Source organism: Typopeltis vanoorti, chromosome 14 (genome assembly GCF_054136105.1).
Source record: "Typopeltis vanoorti isolate ZY-2024b chromosome 14, IOZ_Tvanoo_1.0, whole genome shotgun sequence".
Classification (NCBI taxonomy): domain Eukaryota; kingdom Metazoa; phylum Arthropoda; class Arachnida; order Uropygi; family Thelyphonidae; genus Typopeltis; species Typopeltis vanoorti.
The window spans coordinates 26,303,976-26,325,384 of NC_143562.1; the positions used below are offsets into that span (position 1 = coordinate 26,303,976).

The 21,409-nt window shown below is 35.4% G+C and overlaps 1 protein-coding gene across 1 annotated transcript in view; it reads right to left on the bottom strand.

Moving 5' to 3' along the window:
• Positions 1–21,409, bottom strand: part of IntS10 (integrator complex subunit 10) — a 212,196-nt gene that overhangs the window by 80,275 nt on the left and 110,512 nt on the right. Inside the window, exons 13-14 of the mRNA XM_090403768.1 lie at positions 15,254–15,336; positions 12,753–12,821 (exon numbers count right to left, since the gene is read on the bottom strand). Of these exons, the coding sequence (XP_090259894.1) occupies positions 12,753–12,821; positions 15,254–15,336 (152 nt within the window). The remainder of the gene's footprint in view (positions 1–12,752; positions 12,822–15,253; positions 15,337–21,409) is intronic.

Here is a 21,409-nt window from a genome sequence, read left to right on the forward strand (position 1 = left end):
AACCAGGCAGAGTATACATGCAAGTGACAAACATAGAGACTATGCCGATAGGATTAACTGCCTTATCAGAGCATGAACACTGCATTTCTTTCCATGAAGTTAATGGCCATGATAGGCCATCATATAAGAGGGTGATGAGATCATTATATATATATATAACTAAATAGCCTCTATAATTCAGTTGATAATGATGATGCTCTTTGATGATTGGTTCAAATGCTGCCTAAGGCAGGAAGAATCTTTAAACAAAAAATTACACGATAACCACAGTAATTAACTTTAATGAAATGAAAGTACAGATATCTGTACTTTCATTTCATTAAAATTAGTTACAATTAATTAGTTAATTAATTTAACTAATTAATAAATTAATTAGTTAAATTTCATTAAAATTAGAGTAACTCTTGTAAATCCTGATAGCATGAGAGTTACACATGTAGAAGAGGTTGTTAAGTTAACGAGTGCACATTTTGTTCAAAAGCCATCAACTTGGTGTACGCAACGTTGAGCTCACTCTTACCTCTTCACTAGATGAAGAAATGCAGGTGTATGAGGACAAGGTATTAGAGCTGTTGCACAAATTGAATAAGAATTAGCAATAGGGACTCATGGGATATCAGCATGTGTGCTAAAAGAGTGTTCAGTTGAACTGGCCATTCCTTTGACCAGGCTGTTTAATATGAGTCTCAGAAAACAGGGAAGATTCTACAGGAATTGGAGGAATGTATGGTAATTCCATTGCACAAGGGTGGTGCAAAGACCGATGTATCCGACTATCGACCGATTAGTATCTCAGGAGTGGTGGTGGAGAGTTTGGAAAAATTGGTTAGGGCTCGCATTCAGAAATGGGTTAACAGAGAATTTCTACTTTGCAATTAACAGCACGGATTTACTAAGAGAAGGTCATGTTTTAGCAATTTACTCACATTCTATAACAATGTTACCACTGAACCAGACAATGGGAATGGATACATACCATGATCCTTTTGGATTTTGCTAAGGCTTTTGACAGAATATAGCATGGTAGACTGTTGTATAAATTGAAGAAAATGAGTTGGGGTTATAGAATATTAGCATGAATAAGAGGATGGCTAACTGACAGATATCAAAAAGTGGTATACGGGCAGCGGTGAGCTATGGAAATGTTAACAAAAGGCTCGCATCATCGAGCAAAAAAAAAAAAAAAGAAAAAAAAAAGACGTATTTCACACAAAAACTTTTATTAATACATTTTGTGTACAAATTCCAATCAAAAAGTATGACAGAACAATCAACTTCTAAAGGCTATCATTTTTAAACAAACATTTCATGATCTAAACATGAAATATTTGCATACAATCAACTGTGTTAATTTATCTTACATAAGAAAAACATTTTTTAACTATCGAAATATAATAAGAATGAAATCTTTTATAATCTTTTATAAAACATTTGATTGGCTACTGGTTTTACCATACAATTGGCTACCAGAAGGGAGAAGGGTAAAGATAGTGCATGCGCTTATTTTATTTTCAAACTTGGGTGTATTCGTTATAGAGTTGAAAAAATAATTCCAAGTAATATATACACTGCCAAATAGACTAATTTTTGTTAGGTTACGGTATCAGTTTGTCACTTAATATGTTTAAAAAAAATTTTTTTTTGAAAAAATAAAAAAGTAAACAAGAAAAACAAGGGGCTAGCAATTTGAGAAAAATTTAACAAAGGGCTCGTGCGAGCCCCTTATAGCTCACCACTGTATACGGGGGATCTGAGTCTGCAATATTCAAGGTAACAAGTGATGTACCACAAGTATCAGTGCTTGGTCCACTTTTATTCAATCTGTACATTAATAATATTGGGAAGGATTTGATAAGTGACATTCAGCTATTTGCTTATAATGCAAAGATAGGTAGGGAAATCAGGACTGCTGCTGATATGCAGTACTTGGAAAATGATTTGAATAGGCTGGAATTGTGGGCATTGGAAAATGGATGTCAGTAAATGTAAAGTCATTCACTTTGGCGTGATTAGATATTCAATGTCGTATTATATTGGTGGAATTAGGCTAGAAGAAAGTGATAAGGCTAGGGATTTTGGGGTGTTAATAGATAGGAAGTTGGAGTTCAGGGGTCATGTGGCAAAGATTACAAATAAAACTAAAAAAATAACTGCAATGCTGAAACGAACGTTCACATGTAAAGATAAGGATGTTATTTTGCCTCTTTACAAGGCCTTGATAAGACCTCACTTGGACTATTGTGTGTAGGTCTGGCCCCTGGTTTCCATTGTGATTCTGATATATTGGAGAGAGAGTACAAAGGAGAGTGTTAAAAATGATATCAGGATTGTGGAATACTGAGTATGAAGACAGACTAGAAATTTGTAGACTGCAGACAGTAGAAAGAGGGGAGATATGATCGAGACTTACAAACTTCTGAAAGGTCATACAGGGTTTCGATTGATGAAATTTTTCAATTTATGGATGGTGGGGAAAGGATGAGAGGGCATCCTTTGAAGCTGAGAATGAAGGACGCTAAGAAGAGGGTGAGGACTAGATTTCTCTCTCATAGGGTGGTGTGTGATTGGAATGGATTGCCATTGGATGTTGTGAGTGCAAGCAGTGTGAATGATTTCAAGAATAAGTATGATAGCTGGTGTGTAGTATGTGGCCTCCCTCGATGAGTCTCTGACTCCCTGGAGGTCTCTTTTAATAATAATAAGCTTAATTACTGTGGTTATGGTGTAATTTGTTGTTTTATAGTCATGCCAGGTACCTTTAAAGATCAGAAGAATCTTTAGAACTATTCATTTAAGGGTAAGTTAACTATCCCAGACTGATAAGTAGGTAGCAGGTTTCTCCTTTTAGAAACTCATGTTTTTTGTTCTGCAAAACCAGTCAGAGAATGCAAGCAACTGACAAACATGCCAGAGTATGTCGATGGGATTCAATGCCCTATCAAATTAATTAGGTTTCTGTGAAGTCAAGTTACTTGGCTATGATAGGTCACTGAACCTAACACATAAGAAGCAGAAGATGAGATATAAAATTAAGGCAGTATCATCATAATCATCAAATTCCTGCCATGTACCCTCAAGGGTGTACAGGAGACAATATCAGGACTCTGAAATATTGGTTATGAGGAAAGATTGAAAAAATGTCAAGCTGCAGGACAGTGGAAAATAGGCAGAAAGTGATATGACAGAGGTCTTTTAAATTCGTGAGAAAATTTTACTAGATTAATATGGAAAATAAAAGGAGAGAGAGAGAGAGAGAGATAGAGATGGAAGAAAACGGCATCTTGGCAGATATATAAGAGTATGGTAAGCAGGAATCAAGGAGTAGATATTTTACTTGGAGAATAGTGGGCAAGTGCTATGCGTTTTGAACATGAAGAATGTGAGTATAACCAAAGATGCAACTGACATTGTTGCTGGATGAGTGAAATCTCACAGATCAGGACATGGATTTTATGGAGATCTCTAAAGTAAAAGATCTCCATGAAATTAATAGCTTGATTATGCGAGAACTCAATCAGTAACATATCTATCAATTACATCTCTGGTTAACTTCATCTTACATTTTTCACATTCACAACACTTGTCCACTACTCTCCAAGTTTAAAAAAAAAATATATAAAAAAAAAAAAAAAAAAATCTACTCTTTGCTCACCACACATTTTCCAAGGATGATTTCTTATGCTTTCCATACCTCTCCCTTATATTCCCTTCTCCTTAAATTCTCTCACTAACTAAAGATCTCTTCATGTCCACTATGTGCTACAGTATACATTTTTTCAATCTTTCCTTATTACCAATATTCTGGAGTCTAAGGTCAGAGATTGGTTCTCCCCCCCCCCATCTTTAAAAAAAAGTCAGTTAAGGCTAAATGGACTTATCTACTTACTTTGTGGAATAAAGGTGTTAGTAGATTTCTTTTATTTATTTTATATCATGTAAAGCTCATTTCATCTGACAAATTCTTATTTTGTGGGATAATATAGAAGATAAGATTAACTCATATATCCAAAAGTATAATTATAAGAAATCAAGTTGGAAGTTTTTTCCCACTTGGTTAGACTATAAATTGTACATTTAGTTTAATCTTTTATCCAAGTGTAAACAAACAAAGTTTGCACCTGAAGTATTTTCAGGACTTGGACAACTCATGTCAAAGGTGGACTGAGTTCTGATCACTTTCCTTAGTATCCCATAATGCAAACAAAGCACATCCATGCAGATGTGGGCTTTGCAAAAGTGTTTTGCTATGACTTCTCCATTGCTTCAACCTTGGTATCACCTCTTCAGTAGGAGCCAGCCTGGGTCTGGCTCCCACTGAAGAGACCTCAATAAATGTTGAAACCGGTCTGGGAAGTTACCCTTCCAATAATGTACAGCATTATACATATTCGCGAGGAGATGTGTTTTGCATTATGGGATAATAAGGAAAGTGATCAGAACTTAGTCGACCTTTGCCACAAGTTGCCCACCCCAGTCCTGAAGCCACTTCAGTTGCAAACTTTGTTTACTTACACTTGGATAAAGGATTAAACTAAATATATAATTTATATTTATACTTTGCATTATGGGATACCAAGTGGAAAAAAACTTCCAACATCATTCTCTAATCCAGAGTAATTTAATAATAACGTGTGACACTTTTTGGCAACTGGCATATGGAAATATGACTTTTGTATTGCTTCAACCTTCGTATCACCTCTGGGTCTGGCTCCCAATGAAGACACCTCAATAAAGGTCGAAACCAGTCTGGGTAGTGACCCTTCCAATAATGTATAGCATTATACATATTCGCGAGGAGATATGCTTTGCATTATGGGATACTAAGGAAAGTGATCAGAACTCAGTCCACCTTTGCCAAGAGTTGCTCCAGCCCTGAAGATACCATCATCATCATCAAATTCCTGCCATGTACCCTCAAGGGGTGTACAGAATATGATAGTACTACAATTTTCCTTCAGATCAGTCTGTTATTACTTGTCAAGACTCCAATATTATCAGATCTTATATTTCTGTCGTCTAAGGCAGTGGTCTCCAAAGTGTGGTACGTGAGTCGATACGTGGGGGTATTTATATTGATAGGAAAAAAATTAAGTAATTAATTAACCCTTTCTGACATGAATTTTTTTTTTCAAGTGAAAAAATTTTTTCTTTCTATTTATTTTGTCTTTAGATCTAAAAAAGCAAGAGTATCAAGTATTTTTCTGAAAAATACATTTCAGGATAGGAATTCAAAAATGATTCATTGAAAATGAATCATTTCAGAATTGGAATCATTCGCCACTTAATATGGGCTATGAAAGCCAAGAAAGTTAGTAATTCCAATTGGAATCACTAGGGCAGAAAGGGTTAAAGATAAAGAATATTACTTTCTTTCATCAATTAAATATATATCTAATAGAGACAAAGACGTTATAAAGATTCTGTAAACTTAAATCTGCGAGTAGCACACATTGGGTGACTTTGCACACATAATTGTCTTTGGCAAAGCTGTCATGTTTTTTAAAACTAGGGAGTACATCTCTTACTTCTTATCATTGCCGTTGTTTGTAGAGCCTCCTAGTGTTGACAAGCCCCACTAGAGAAGGAAAATTGCTTAGTTATCCTGCTATCTACAGATGACACCACAGTTGTGTTAATTTGACTATTAGTAGCAAGTTTAATGATTTTTTAGTATATATTGTTTCTGTGCAATTCCAATGCCTTTTTGTGCTTACTTTTACGTTTACACTAGAAATAGTGAATTAATATTATCAAAATTGCTTACATTTTTTAAAATGTGTTTGATATTATCAATAGTAAATGAATTATATTTAAATTTTACAAATTAACCCTCACAAAATGGATAAATGGTTAAAAAAATTTCCTCCAAAGAAACTGCAAATTGAAGATAATTATGATAGTACTTCTACATCAGACGAACAACAAGGAAAAGATAGGATTGATTATTCTATTCAAACAAGTTCGTTAACAGTCAAATTAAGTGATAAAAACATTAATCTGAAACTTAACAAAATCTTGCCCAAGAAAGTTAGAAATTATCAAGAAAACTACTTGAAATGGGGATTTACATTGACGACAGTCAATAATGAATCTCGTCCTACATGTGTATTATGTCATGAGATGCTATGTAATGGACGTATGAAACCATCATTATTAGTAAGACACTTAAAAACTAAACATCCTGAACATGAACACAAATCTATACAATTCTTTGAACGATGTTTGAAGACATGTAATTCTCAATCCAACAACTTAAAAAAATTCACAAAAATTAACGATAAATATTTGGAGGCATCTCTTGAGGTTGTATTCTTAATTGCAAAAGACCAAAAGCCACACATCATTGGGGAAACACTTGTATTCCCAACCGCCATAAAAATGGTAGAAATAATCCATGGAAAAGAATATGCAGATAAACTAAAATGTACTCCCTTATCAGCAAATATTATTGGTAGATGTATAGAAATCATTGCAGATAATTTAAAGAACCAACGTATCGCAGTATCAAAAGCCATCAAACCAGAATTTCAAGAAATTATGAAAGAAATGCAAGGCCATTGTTCACATTAAATATTGTAATAAATATGTTTGTAAGCTGTTAATAATAGAAATAATTTGTAAAAATATCTAGCGTTTTTAATGATGATACAAGGTATATTTCCTCTTTATAATACTTATTACAATAGATTTTTGCTCAATCAATTGGGGGTACGCGCTATTTATTTTTTCTGTCTTAGGGGTACGCGATCAAAAAAGTTTGGAGACCACTGGTCTAAGGCACTTTGTACTATATCAATCCACCTATATCTTGGTCTTCCTCTGGGTCGTTTTCCTGCCAACCTGCCAATCTTTCCTTGCCCATTCTGTTTAAATGACCATATCACCCGACATTTGCTCTGCTAACGCATTCCTGGATGCTAACAATGTCAAGTTCTTTCCTAATATCCTCGTTTCTAATATGATATTGCCATTGATGCCATCAGTTCACGCCTCTAATCTTTCTCAGGATTCTCATATCTGTGGTCTCTAGTCTTTGGTCAAGTGTTTTACTTCTGACCCAGCTCTCAGATCCATAAGTTAAAACTGGTTTGAACACAGTCTTGTATACAGTGTTCAAACCAGTTTAATTTAGTGTTCCGACTAATTTCTCTCTTATTCCATATGAATTTATTCAATCGACTTCCTATATCTTGGTCTTCCTCTGGGTCATTTTCCTGCCAACCTGTTTTGAACACTTGTTTTGCCAATCTTTCCTTGTCCATTCTGTCATTTCCTATGCTGTTCAACTTTTAGTCGATTTAAAACTTTCTTACATGTCATTCTTTTCAATATGAAATTCAATTTTATCCTGCTCAAAACTAAATAGTGATCACTTCCAATTTCAAATCCTCTGTACACTCTGGTGTCCTGCGCAAATAAGTCTCATTGTCCAATTCCCCATTCCGATATTTGCCCACATCACTCTACTTGAGACTGCCTGCCATTCAAGAAGATTAGCCTCGTATTTTGTGTTGAATACTATGGATACTCCTTCTTTCCTTGATTGTCATTTCCTGAATATAACATTTTGTATTTATTGCTCAGAAAGATCCCACCAGTTTTTTTCTTTTTTTGTTTCAGTCTCCCTTATTATGTCGATCTGGTACTTATCTAATTCCTACGCTAGCTCCATTTCTTTGCCATTCAGGCTTCTTATGTTGATAGTACCGATCTTTAACTCTGGTGATGTTGAGTTGGGGGTGTGTTTTCAGATTTGTTCAAGTAGTTGACTTTTCGCTGTTCAACCTGGTTCCCTGGTGAAAACAACAGGGGCCTTGTTTAACTGGGCAACACCCCATCCAGCATCAAATTTTGTCGTGTTGTACCATCATTGTATATTGGTTTAGGCCAATAAGAATACAATTTGGTCGGCTAAATTCCAAATGGCCAGCCCATCCTCATTCATTCAGTATCCAGGTAGATACCCAACAGGGTGCACCACGAGAAGGTGAGGATTGGACATTAGATCAGAAGCCCTGGTCGGTTAACCGCATTCCTTTAAAGGCTATGTGGAGGTCTCCTCTCAGTTATACAGCTTTGACCCTTAAGCACCCCACAAATGGAAGTGAGACCTTGATATTCAAGAAGAGAGTAAGAAACAGATAATGGCCTTTGAAATGGTGCTATAGGAGAGCTCTGAAAATCTCATGGAAAGAACATGTAACAAATACAGATGTCCTACAGAGATCTTTATTACAGGAAATGATCCAGAGAAAGATGAGATTAGCAGGATATGTACTGAGAGGTACAGCAGGACAGAAGATACTAACAGTTTTAGAAGGAAAAAATTATGGGAAAAGGATCAAGAGGCAAAAAATGAAGGACATGGCTTGAAGATATAAGATCATGGACAGGATCACATGGCTATGCAGAAATAAAAAGGAAAGCCACCAACAGAGAGAGAGAACTGGAAAGACATGGTGCTGCACCCTCTCACTGAGGAAGTTACATGAATAAGAAGAATGTTTAGCACACTAAATTTATCCCATTCCTTTTATGTATGTATTATGTCTTCTTATGCCTTTTCTAAACTTGATTTCTTATAAATTATATATTTAGTTTAATCCTTTATCGAAGTATAAGCAAACAAAGTTTACACCTGAAGTATCTTCAGGACAGAGTGCTTAAGGGTCAAAGCTGTATAACTGAGAGGAGACCCTCACATAGCCTTTAAAGGAATGTGGAGAACCGAACAGGGCTTCTGACCTAATGTCCAATTCTCACCTTCTCGTGGTGCACCCTGTTGGGTATCTACCTGGATAATGAACGAGCGAGGATGGGCTGGGAATTTGGGATTTGGCCGACCAAATTGTAATTCTCATTGGCTTAAACCAAATTACAAAATGATGGTTCAACATGACAAAATTTCATGCCGGATGGGGCATCGCCCAGTTAAACAAGGGCTCCCGTTGTTTTCACCAGGGAACCAGGGTGAACAGCAAAAAGTCAGCTACTGGAACAAATCTGAAAAAAAAAAAAAAACTTGACATCACCAGAGTTAAAGATCGGTACTATCAACATAAGAATCCTGAATAGCAAAGAAATGGAGCAAGCTGAGGAATTAGATAAGTACCAGAACGACATAATAGGGGTGACTGAAACAAAAAAGACAAAAACTGGTGAGATCTTTCTCGGCAATAAATAAAATATGTTATATTCAGGCAATGAAATGACAATCAAGGAAAAGAAGGAGTAGCCATTGTATTCAACACTAAATACAAGGCTAATCTTCTTGAATGGCAGGCAGTCTCAAGTAGAGTGATGTGGGCAAATATCAAAATGGGGAACTGGACAATGACACTTATTTGTGCCTATGGTCCCACAGAAGGTGATACTAAGGTAGAAGTGGAGAAATTTTTGGAGGCTCTACAGAAAGCTACTGACACAATGAAAAAGGAAAAGTTGGTCCTTGTTGGGGATCTAAATAGCAGAGTAGGAAATGATTGTCAGACATACAAAAATATTTTGGGAAAATTTACAGAAAAGAGCAAAGCTAATAATAATGGCAAATACCTGTTGGATTTCTGCTCAGGACATCTACTGGTTATTACTAACACCATGTTCCAACATAAAAATGTGCACAAATTCACATGGAGAGAAGAGGCAAGAAATAAGAAAAGTCTCATTGACTATGTTATTGCTGATAGTGATGTTTTCTCCCTGGTGCAGGACACCAGAGTGTACAGAGGATTTGAAATTGGAAGTGATCACTATTTAGTCTTGAGCAGGATAAAATTGAATTTCATATTGAAAAGAATAACATGTAAGAAAGTTTTAAAGCGAATAAAAGTTTAGCAGCTCTCAGATGTGAATTTATCACCTGTACACTAAAATACACAAAGATTATTGAAGAAAAAATGAAAGAGTTTGGGAACAGGAACCAAACTTTAGAGATTCAGTGGCAAGCCTTGAAGAAAACCGTTATTGATTCAGCCAAGAGAGGCATGTGGTGAGGTAGTCTGCAAAGATAGAAAAATCAGAACTGCATGGTGGACACAGGAAGTTAAAGAGGCAGTGACGGAAAAGAAGAAAGCATATCAAAAGTTCCTGTCAAATAAGTCAGCTTCTGCTCTTAGAGAATATAGAGAGAAATGTAAGAAAGCTAAACACTGTGTAAAACTAGCCAAACAAAAGTCATGGGAGGACTTTGGCAAGAACATAGAAAATAAATATCAAGAAGGTGGCAAAATATTTTGGAGGTTGTTGAAGAAGCTTAGCAATGGAGAAAAGAGTAGTGTAAAAGGAGTTAGAGATGATAAAGGTGACATGAAAACAGGAGAAAAAGATATCCTTGAAGTATGGAGTAATTACTTTGAAAAACTGCTAAATGAAACAAGCAGTGATGACAGCACAGTGATAAAAAACACTGACCAGGCATGCAGTCAGGAATACATATCCATACTTGAAGTAGAAAAAGCCATCAAAGGCTTGAAATGTGGAAAGGCAGCAGGAGTAGATGATATTCGACCAGAAATGCTGAAGTATGGTGGTATAAAAGTCTTGCAGTGGCAGCACTGCATAGTTCAGAAAGCCTGGACAGAGGGACGAATTCCCGATGATTGGAGTAGAGCTCTCATAGTACCCATATATAAAAAGGGAAATAAAACTGAATGTTAGAATTACAGAGGTATTTCCCTACTGAGTTTTCCTGGTAAGATATATGCGAGTATACGTGAGAAACGGTTGCGAAGAATTGTAGAAGAAAAGCTTGGTGAAGAACAAGCTGGATTCAGGCCAAATAGAGACTGTCAGGATCAGATCTTCAATTTACGACAAATAGTGGAGAAATCATGGGAATATAACAAAGATCTCTATTTGAGTTTTGTAGATCTGGAAAAGGCATAAGACAAGTCGTGAGAGAGAGAGAGAGAGAGAAGCTATTCAATACGCTACAGTTATATGGTGTCAATGGAGCATTATATCAAGCAATACTTAGTCTTTATTTGAGTTGCAAGTCAGCAGTTAGAATTGAAGACAGTTTAATGTTAAATCTGGTGTGAGACAAGGATCTACATTATCCCCACTGTTATTCATTATCTATATGGATCACATTATGAAGGAAAGTGGTATTAAACATGATATCAAAATTGGAGATGTTAATGTCAGCTCTTTGCTTTATGTGGACGATGTTATACTTCTAAATAAATCCACTACAAGTCTGCAAGATTCTCTGACTAAATTGAATAACTGTTGTAATAGATATGGTATGAAGGTCAGCAATAAAAAGACAAAGACAATGAAAATAGGCAGAATCATTGAAAATGTCAACTGTGTTGTGAATGGAGAACCTGTGGAACAAGTAAAACATTTCACCTACTTAGGCACGATTTTTAGTGAAGATGGTAAATTAAATATGGAAATAGACAACAGAATTAACAAAGTGGTATGGTAGGAAGTCAAGTGAATAAATTCATATGGAATAAGAGAGAAATTAGTCGGAACACTAACTTAGTTGTATACAAGACAGTGTTCAAACCAGTTTTAACTTATGGATCTGAGAGCTGGGTCAGAAGTAAAACACTTGACCAAAGATTAGAGACCACAGATATGAGAGTCCTGAGAAAGATTAGAGGTGTGAACAGATGGCATCAATGGCAATATCATATTAAAAACGAGGATATTAGAAAAGAACAGTATCCAGAGCATCCAGGAATGCGTTTGCAGAGCTAATCGCAGCTGGGTGCTATGGTCACTTAAACAGAATTGGCGAGGAAAGATTAGCAAAAAAGGTGTTCTCTGCCAGGTTGGCAGGAAAACGACCCAGAGGAAGACCAAGATATAGGTGGATTGATACGGTACAAAGTGCCTTAGACGATAGAAATATAAGATCTGATAATGTTGGAGTCTTGACAAGAAACAGACTGATTTGGAGGAAAATTGTAGATAGGAAGTTAGTAATGATGTAAATTTTTCATGTAGTACTATCATATCCTGTACACCCCTTGAGGGTACATGTCAGGAATTTGATGATGATGATGATAATGACTTCTATATGCAAAAACTGGCCACACTAATGTTCTTATCATTCTTTTCTTTATTTCGATGCCCACAGAACTCCTGAGCAGATCTTTATTTTTCCAGAAGGCATCTTTAGCTATGGCTGTTCTTATTTTTATTTATCTTGCTTTCCATCTGCAGTCAAATATGTGCCTAAATATTTGTATTCTGTTGTATGTTCAATTTTCATATTGTTGATGAATATATCTGGCTCAGATCTGTTTTCTTTTGAGATTTTCATAAATTTGGTCTTTTTTGCATTTATATCTTATCCAAATTCTTTACCTTTTTCAATTAGTAGCTGCAGTAATTTGATTAATTTATTTTGGGTTTTCTGCTATTAGAATAGTAATCATCAACATATCTAAGATTGTTGTATTTTATACCATTCATACCATGCATTGAGAGATTCCTATTTTTTGTTTTTCAATGTTTTTCATCATCACTATAGATATTAAATAGATTTGGTGAAAGGATACAACCTTGTCAAATCCTCTTTTTATTTTCACTACAGAATCCTCAGAGTTAAACAGCTGCATTTTCTGTTTGGTGTAAATCATTTTTATAATCTTAAGTACATGATCTTCTAAGTCTAAACATTAGTAAATAATTTCCTATAAGTTTAAATGACATGAAAAGGTTAAAATTCCTGATTTTTCATGTATACATACATGTATAGTTTATCTGAATATGCTTAATTTTAAGTGCAGACTCACCCTTATGTGATCACTTGTAGTTGTCCTTTGCAGATGATGAAGCTGAGTAATTGCATCTTTGTAGAATCCCTACAGACCCATTAAATTCAACAAATCAAATTAATTAAGTTTAAATAATTTGTATTAATACATTTAAACAGATGCATAAGTTATGGTAATTATAGGATGATGTAGAACCATAGTTAAGTACTACAATAAATGAATTAAATAATAAAAATATAAAGGTAATTTATTATTTAATGTGTTAACATCCATAATGAAGGCACACTTTATTTTAAAAAATTTCCTTGATGCTCATAAAGAAAAGGATTAAGAAGAATAAAAGGGATGTAATTATAATATAAGGGCTAATTTTTCCAGAAATCATCAGAAACAACACATGAATAAATTCCTTGGCCAAGACATTCATAAATTAAAAGTTATATTCATTAAGTCGTACATCCTTCTTCGAGTTGAAAGTTCAACTAAAGAATCGCACAAGAAAATGTGTCCGAGACAACAGGAACATTATCTCGGCAAATCAGATTCAAAGTAGCCACCTGCACTTTTATCTGCATTGCGTCCTCCCTCTCCTATGTTAAGAATGAGAAATTTCGTGGAAATTTCTTTATTTACCATAAAAAGGCACTTCAAAAAAGCACTTATACAACTAATTAGCTGTAAATAAAGGAGAATGAAAATAAATACCAATGTGCTGAATTTAAATCCAAATACTACTAATAAAAATGATACATACATACATACATCTTCAAGGCCCACCTTTCCTAATTGGATTGTGGGGGCAGCAGCTGCAAGAGGAACTTCCAATGGTCACGATCCTCTGCCACCAAGCTCAGGTGTTCTGGTGGGACCCAAGGTTTTGGATATAATCTATCCAGCAAGTCCATGGCCTTCCACCCTCTGTCTTGGCAAAGAGGGCCTTCTGGGGGAGCCTTTCTTGTGGCATTCTAACCAGGTGCCCGTACCAACGTAACTGTGATCTCTCAACACGAAGAAGCAACAGTTGAGTATTGAGGTTTTCCTGAATTGCAGAGCTTCTGAATCTGTCGAATCTTGTCAGCCCTGCAAACCCCTCAGCAGCTTGGATTTGTGTCTGCATTTTTTCAGTCATTACCAAACTCTTATGACCATAGGTAAGGATGGGGACATAGACTGTATTGAAGACAGTCAGCTTTGCCTTCTGGCTTAACTCCAGCTTCAATACTACCAAACGGCCAAGATCAAGCAATATTGTGCTTGCTGAGCCAATCCGAGTATCCAGCTCTTCGTCCCACTTTCCATCACTCGTGAATACAGACCCAAGGTATTTAAACTTCCCCACCTGCCTCAGTGGGGCTCTACTCATATGTGGAGTGCACTGGGATGGTTGTCTTGAGACCACAAATGTTTCAGTTTTGGCCACACTGATCTTCATTCCAGCTTCTGCACAAACAGCTACAAATCTATCCAGGGTCTGCTGGAGATCATCTGCAAAAAGCAGACGTCCAATGCTACATCTTCCAATTCTGACACACTTACTGCCTCGGCTGTGCCTATCATAAATATGGACGGGGCTCTACTCACATGTAGAGTGCACTGGGATGGTTGTCTTGAGACCACAAATGTTTCAGTTTTGGCCACACTGATCTTCATTCCAGCTTCTGCACAAACAGCTACAAACCTATCTGGTCCATAAATATTATGAAAAGGAGGGGTGAAAGAACACACCCTTGGCAGAGGCCAACGGAGACTGTGAAAGGTTCAGACTTTGTGCTGTTTACCCTGACACAAAACTCTGGGCATTCATACAGGGACTTGATGGCAGCTAATAGCTGGCCATCCACTCCATACTCCTGTACTACTTGCCAAAGCTTATCCCGAGGAACCCGGTCATATGCCTTCTCCAAGTCTATAAAACATGTGTAGACATTCTTGGCATATTCCCAAAATTTCTCGAAGACTTGCCTTAAAGTGAAGATTTGGTCAGTTGTGTTTCTACAAGAATGAAAGCCACATTGTCCTTCCTGTAACTTTGACTCAACTATGCTTCTGCATCTTCTTTCCAAGCACCTAGCATATACTTTCCCAAGGCAGGCTGAGCAGAGAGATGCCATGATAGTGGCATCTTTCTGCTTAGTGTAATGTGTAATGATAATCAAAAAATAGAGTCATAGCACAGCACAGTTATGTGATAAAAGTTGCATATATTGTTCCTTTACAAAAGCTTTTGTATAAAAATGATAAAATCAGAAATTGGTAAAATTGGTAGGTGATGGAATTTTTTTACTATTTTTTATGAACTCAACACCTAAAAATCTATAAGAATCAATTAGTACTTCTCAGACAACTTTTCCATCGCAGGCCTGTGTAACGCTTGGTTAGGCCTCCTGTTAATTTTGAATAACTCGCATTTCCAAAGTGTTACAAATATATTTTTAAGTATGACAAAATCACATATTTGGTAAAATTTATAATTTAAAACTCAAATATATTCTCATTTTGAAAGCATGTTCAACTCATACCTGATAAATTAAGGAATCAATAAAAAATTCTTTGAACCATGGCCATTCATCCATGTGAATATGCTGAGATAAACGGTTTAGTTCTAGAAAAACAAATAAAAATAACGTGTTATGTAATATTTTTAAAATACAATGATATTAATTAATGAGTGTAATGATAATCAAAGAATAGTCAGAGCGCAGCACAGTTATGTGATAAAAGTTGCATATATTGTTCCTTTACAAAAGCTTTTATATAAGTAAATATGGAAAATATTAACATTTACTGTCAATCTTTACTTTTTAAGTGGCCAATGAATTTTGTTGTTTGGTGTTCTTGAAGTTCAGAACCCTGGTTACTGAAGCCTAAAGTGGAAAAATCACTTCAGACCTCAGGAATTATTAAAATGCCCTGAATTAGGGATAGCTGTTGTAAGTTTTTCCACTTGGTTACACTATAAACTAAAGATACCAAGAAATTATATACTTGGTTTAATCTTTTATCCAAGTGTAAGCAAACAAATTTTGCACCCAAAGTATTTTCAGGACTGGGGCAACTCATATATAGTTGATCACTTGCCTTAGTATCCCATAATGCAAAGTACATATCCTTATAGGAAGGGTCACTACACAGACCGGTTTCGACCTTTATTGAGGTCTCATCAGTGGGAGCCAGACCCAGAGGTGATACTAAAGTTGAAGTAATGCCAAAGTCATAATTTCTTATATGAGTAGCCAAAAGGTATAGTACAAATTAAAGATACCAAGAAATTTTATACTTGGTTTTAATCCTTTATCCAAGTGTAAGCAAACAAATTTTGTGCCTGAAGTATTTTCAGGACTGGGGCAACTCGTATATAGAAGCTGATGACTTCAGATCACTTGCCTTAGTATTCCATAATGCAAAGTATATATATCCATATCCTTAGGGGTATGTATAATACTATGCATTATGGGAAGGGTCACTACCCAGACCAGTATAACCAAGTGGAAAAACTTACAACTATCTCTATAATCCAGAGTATTTTAATAATAAGGTGTGACACCTTTTGGCTACTTGTATAAGAAATTATGACTTCGGCATTACCTCAACCTTTGTATCACCTCTGGGTCTGGGTCCCATGATGAGACCTCAATAAAGGTTGAAACCAGTCTGGGTAGTGACCCTTCCCATAATGCAAAGCAGGGTTGTATTTTTTGGTATCTTTAATTTATCAGTGAGCTTAGTACTGTATCTGATTCAGAGTAGTTCAACAATGATTTACTAGCAGCTTGTAAAAAGAAAAATGACAATGGCAACTATTCACTTTTTAAATTATTAGTTTTAATTTTTTATGTAGACTTCTGTGGTTGTTTCAAGCCTCAATAATAACTGATATGTTCAATCAATCAATCCAACATTTTTAGAGTAGACTCTTTGGTCTGCTTCTTTGGGATTAAACTACAAACACAATTTTTTTTACAACATTTTAAATATAAACAGTAATTTTTATATCATTCACAGTATAAGAATATGTAATAGATTATATCTTTTCAATGATGTAGAAATAGTTTTTTTTATTTAACATCCTTCTTTTGTATGTTTTATCTTTCTTAATTTAATACTGAAGAAGTAAACCAAATGGTCTGCAAAACTAGTAGAGTGAAATAAATCCAAAAAACTTTATTTTGATACAATGATTCTCAAACTGATTTAATTTTTTAAGGTACTCCACTCTTCTGCTTTTGTAATAATAATAATAACAAAAAATTAAGCCAATCTGAAATAAAAAGAGAATAAAGCTTCAGGAGGAAAGGCTACTTATCAATGCCAAAAGATAAGTACCACTTCCCAGGAATGAAAAATATTGCACACTGATAAATTCATGTCAATGATCAAGTACATAATTTTTTTTAAAACTCATTTAACTTCTAATTCTTTTCAAAAAATATTTTATTCATAAAATATAAAGGAATGCTTTTAAAAAATTTCAAAGCACTGATATTTCAAAAGTACTAATTCAGAGCGGCAGTGAAATATTAAACTTCAGCTATTGCAAGTACTGACAGTGGCAGATTTATGATGTTAATCTGTAATATTAGCAATGCCAGCTATATGAAACAGCAAGGGAATAAAAATAAAATAAGTGACAAAAATAAAGAGTTTTACAAAATAATTCAGCATTTTCACATGGTTTTAGTACTGAAATAATATTAAAGTAAAAAACATATAAGCTTGATAGTGACTGAATAAACAACATCCTATCAAAAAGTGACTATTGTTTTCCATGTTATTAATGCAAGCATAATTTGCATATAATTCTCAAATCAGTTAAAAATAGCACTGAAACATCACATACACATGGAAAAGGCTTCAGAATAATTTCAAGACCCAATCAAATATTCTCAGATTACTTAACTTTGATTTCTAATTTCTTTTCTAAAAATATTTTATTTTTAGAGTTCCTTAAGAGTTTTACAAAACAGAGTATTATCACTTATTATTATCAGGAAATCACTAATATATACCCTCAAGAGGTATTCACAACACTATGATAGTAATATATGACTAAGTGTATGTTATTACAGAGAACTGTATTATCTGAACCTCAATTATTGAGTACTTCATATAACCAAATGACAAATCTCATATTTGTCTAGTTCTGGGTTTTGCAGAACTGGTTATGATTTGTGTGTTTTATGTATGTAGGCTGTTTTTTGGTGCAAATTGATAAGTGTGCTTTTTTTTTTTGAAACATTAAACAAATGTAAAAGAGATGTGTTTATTTGGAGTGGAAGAAATAAGCTTCACTCAAACAGAGTGTGCGTGCGCACATGCACACACGTGCATACTGCATGATGTTCTCTTTTTATAAATTTTTTAAGATTTTGATAAGAATTTAACAAGCTATTAAAAAATTGGCAATAAAGCATTTTTTATACTTTTAGAAAGTATACGCAATGAACAACAGATATCTATGTAATAAACATCCATCATCATCATCATCATCATCAAATTCCTGCCATGTACCCTCAAGGGGTGTACAGGATATGACAGTACTACATGAAAAAATTACATCATTACTAACTTCCTATCTACAATTTTCCTCCAAATCAGTCTGTTACTTGTCAAGACTCCAACATTATCAGATCTTATATTTCTATCGTCTAAGGCACTTTGTACCGTATCAATCCACCTATATCTTGGTCTTCTTCTGGGTCGTTTTCCTGTCAACCTGGCAGAGAACACTTGTTATGCTAATCTTTCCTCTCCCATTCTATTTAAGTGACCATACCATCTGAGATTAGCTATGCTAACGCATTCCTGGATGCTGACAATGTCAAGTTCTTTCCTAATATCCTCATTTTTAATATGATATTGCCACTGATGCCATCTGTTCACGCCTCTAATCTTTCTCAGGACTCTCATATCTGCGGTCTCTAGTCTATGGTCAAGTGTTTTACTTCCGACCCAGCTCTCAGATCCATAAGTTAAAATTGGTTTGAACACAGTCTTGTATACAGCTAATTTAGTGTTCCGACTAATTTCTTTCTTATTCCATATGAATTTATTCAATTCACTTCCCACGATACCAGCTTTGCTGATTCTGTTGTCTATTTCTATATTTAGTTTACCATCTTCAGTAAAAATTGTGCCTAAGTAGCTGAAATGTTTTACTTGTTCCACAGGTTCTCCATTCACAACACAGTTGACATTTTCAATGATTCTGCCTATTTTCATTGTCTTTGTCTTTTTATTGCTGACCTTCATACCATATCTATTACAACAGCTATTCAATTTAGTCAGAGAATCTTGCAGACTTGTAGCGGATTTATTTAGAAGTATAAGATCATCCGCATAAAGCAAAGAGCTGACATTAACACCTCCAATTTTGATATCAGGTTTAATACCACATTCCTTCATAATGTGATCCATATAGATAATGAATAACAGAGGGGATAATGTACATCCTTGTCTCACACCAGATTTAACATTAAACCATCTTCCTGTACTTCCTTCAATTCTAACTGCTGACTCACAACTCAAATAAAGACTAAGTATTGCTTGATATAATGCCCCATTGACACCATATAACTGCAGCGTATTGAATAGCTTTCTCTCTTGGCACCTTGTCATATGCCTTTTCCAAATCGACAAAACTTAAATACAGATCTTTGTTATATTCCCATGCTTTCTCGACTATTTGTCGTAAAGTGAAGATCGGATCCTGACAGCCTCTATTTGGCCTGAATCCAGCTTGTTCTTCACCAAGCTTTACTTCCACAATTCCTCTCAACCATTTCTCAAGTATACTTGCATAGATCTTGCCAGGAACACTCAGTAGGGAAATACCTCTGTAATTCTCACATTCAGTTTTATTTCCCTTTTTATATATGGGTACTATGAGAGCTCTACTCCAATCATCGGGAATTCGTCTCTCTGTCCAGGCTTTCTGAACTATGCAGTGCAGCCACTGTAAGACTCTTATACCACCATACTTCAGCATTTCTGGTCGAATATCATCTACTCCTGCTGCCTTTCCACATTTCAAGCCTTTGATGGCTTTTTCTACTTCAAGTATGGATATGTATTCCTGACTGCATGCCTGGTCAGTGTTTTTTATCACTGTGCTGTCATCACTGCTTGTTTCATTTAGCAGTTTTTCAAAGTAATTACTCCATACTTCAAGGATATCTTTTTCTCCTGTTTTCATTTCACCTTTATCATCTCTAATTCCTTTTACAGCACTCTTTCCTCCATTCCTAAGCTTCTTCAACAACCTCCAGAATATTTTGCCACCTTCTTGATATTTATTTTCTATATTCTTGCCAAAGTCCTCCCATGACTTTTGTTTAGCTAGTTTTACACACTGTTTAGCTTTCTTACATTTGTCTCTGTATTCTGTAAGAGTAAAAGCTGACTTATTTGCCAGGAACGTTTGATATGCTTTCTTCTTTTCCTTCACTGCCTCTTTAACTTCCTGTGTCCACCAGGGAGTTCTGATTTTTTTATCCTTGCACACAACCTCACCACATGCCTCTCTGGCAGAATCAATCAATGTTTCCTTCAGAGTTTGCCACTGAATCTCCAAGGTTTGATTCCTGTTCTCAAACTCTTTCATTTTCTTTTCAATAATATTTCTGTATTTTAGTCTACAGTTCACATCTGAGAGCTGCTCAACTTTTATTCGCTTTAAAACTTTCTTACATGTTATTCTTTTCAATATGAAATTCAATTTTATCCTGCTCAAGACTAAATAGTGATCACTTCCAATTTCAAATCCTCTGTACACTCTGGTGTCCTGCACCAGGGAGAAAACATCACTATCAACAATAACATAGTCAATGAGACTTTTCTTATTCCTAGCCTCTTCTCTCCATGTGAATTTGTGCATATTTTTATGTTGGAACATGGTGTTAGTAATAACCAGTCCATGTCCTGAGCAGAAATCCAACAGATATTTGCCATTATTATTAGCTTTGCTCTTTTCTCCAAATTTTCCCAAAATATTTTTGTATGTCTCACAATCATTTCCTACTCTACTATTTAGATCCCCAACAAGGACCAACTTTTCCTTTTTCATCGTGTCAGTTGCTTTTTCTAAAGCCTCAAAAAATTCCTCCACTTCTACCTTAGTAGAACCTTCTGTGGGACCATAGGCACAAATAAGTCTCATTGTCCAGTTTCCCATTCTCATATTTGCCCACATTACTCTACTTGAGACTGACTGCCATTCAAGAAGATTAGCCTCGTATTTTGTGTTGAATACTATGGCTACTCCTTCTTTTCCTTGATTGTCATTGCCTGAATATAACATTTTGTATTTATTGCTCAGAAAGATCTCACCAGTTTTGGTCTTTTTTGTTTCAGTCACCCCTATTATGTCGATCTGGTATTTATCTAATTCCTCAGCTAGCTCCATTTCTTTGCCATTCAGGCTTCTTACGTTGATAGTACCGATCTTTAACTCTGGTGATGTTGAGTTGGGGTTTGTTTTCAGATTTGTTCCAGTAGCTGACTTTTCGCTGTTCGCCCTGGTTCCCTGGCGAAAACAACAGGGGCCTTGTTTAACCGGGCGACGCCCCAGCCGGCATGAAATTTTGTCATGTTGTACCATCATTTTTTATTTTGGTTTAACCAATAAGAATACAATTTGGTCGGCTAAATCCCAAATTGCCAGCCCATCCTCGTTCGTT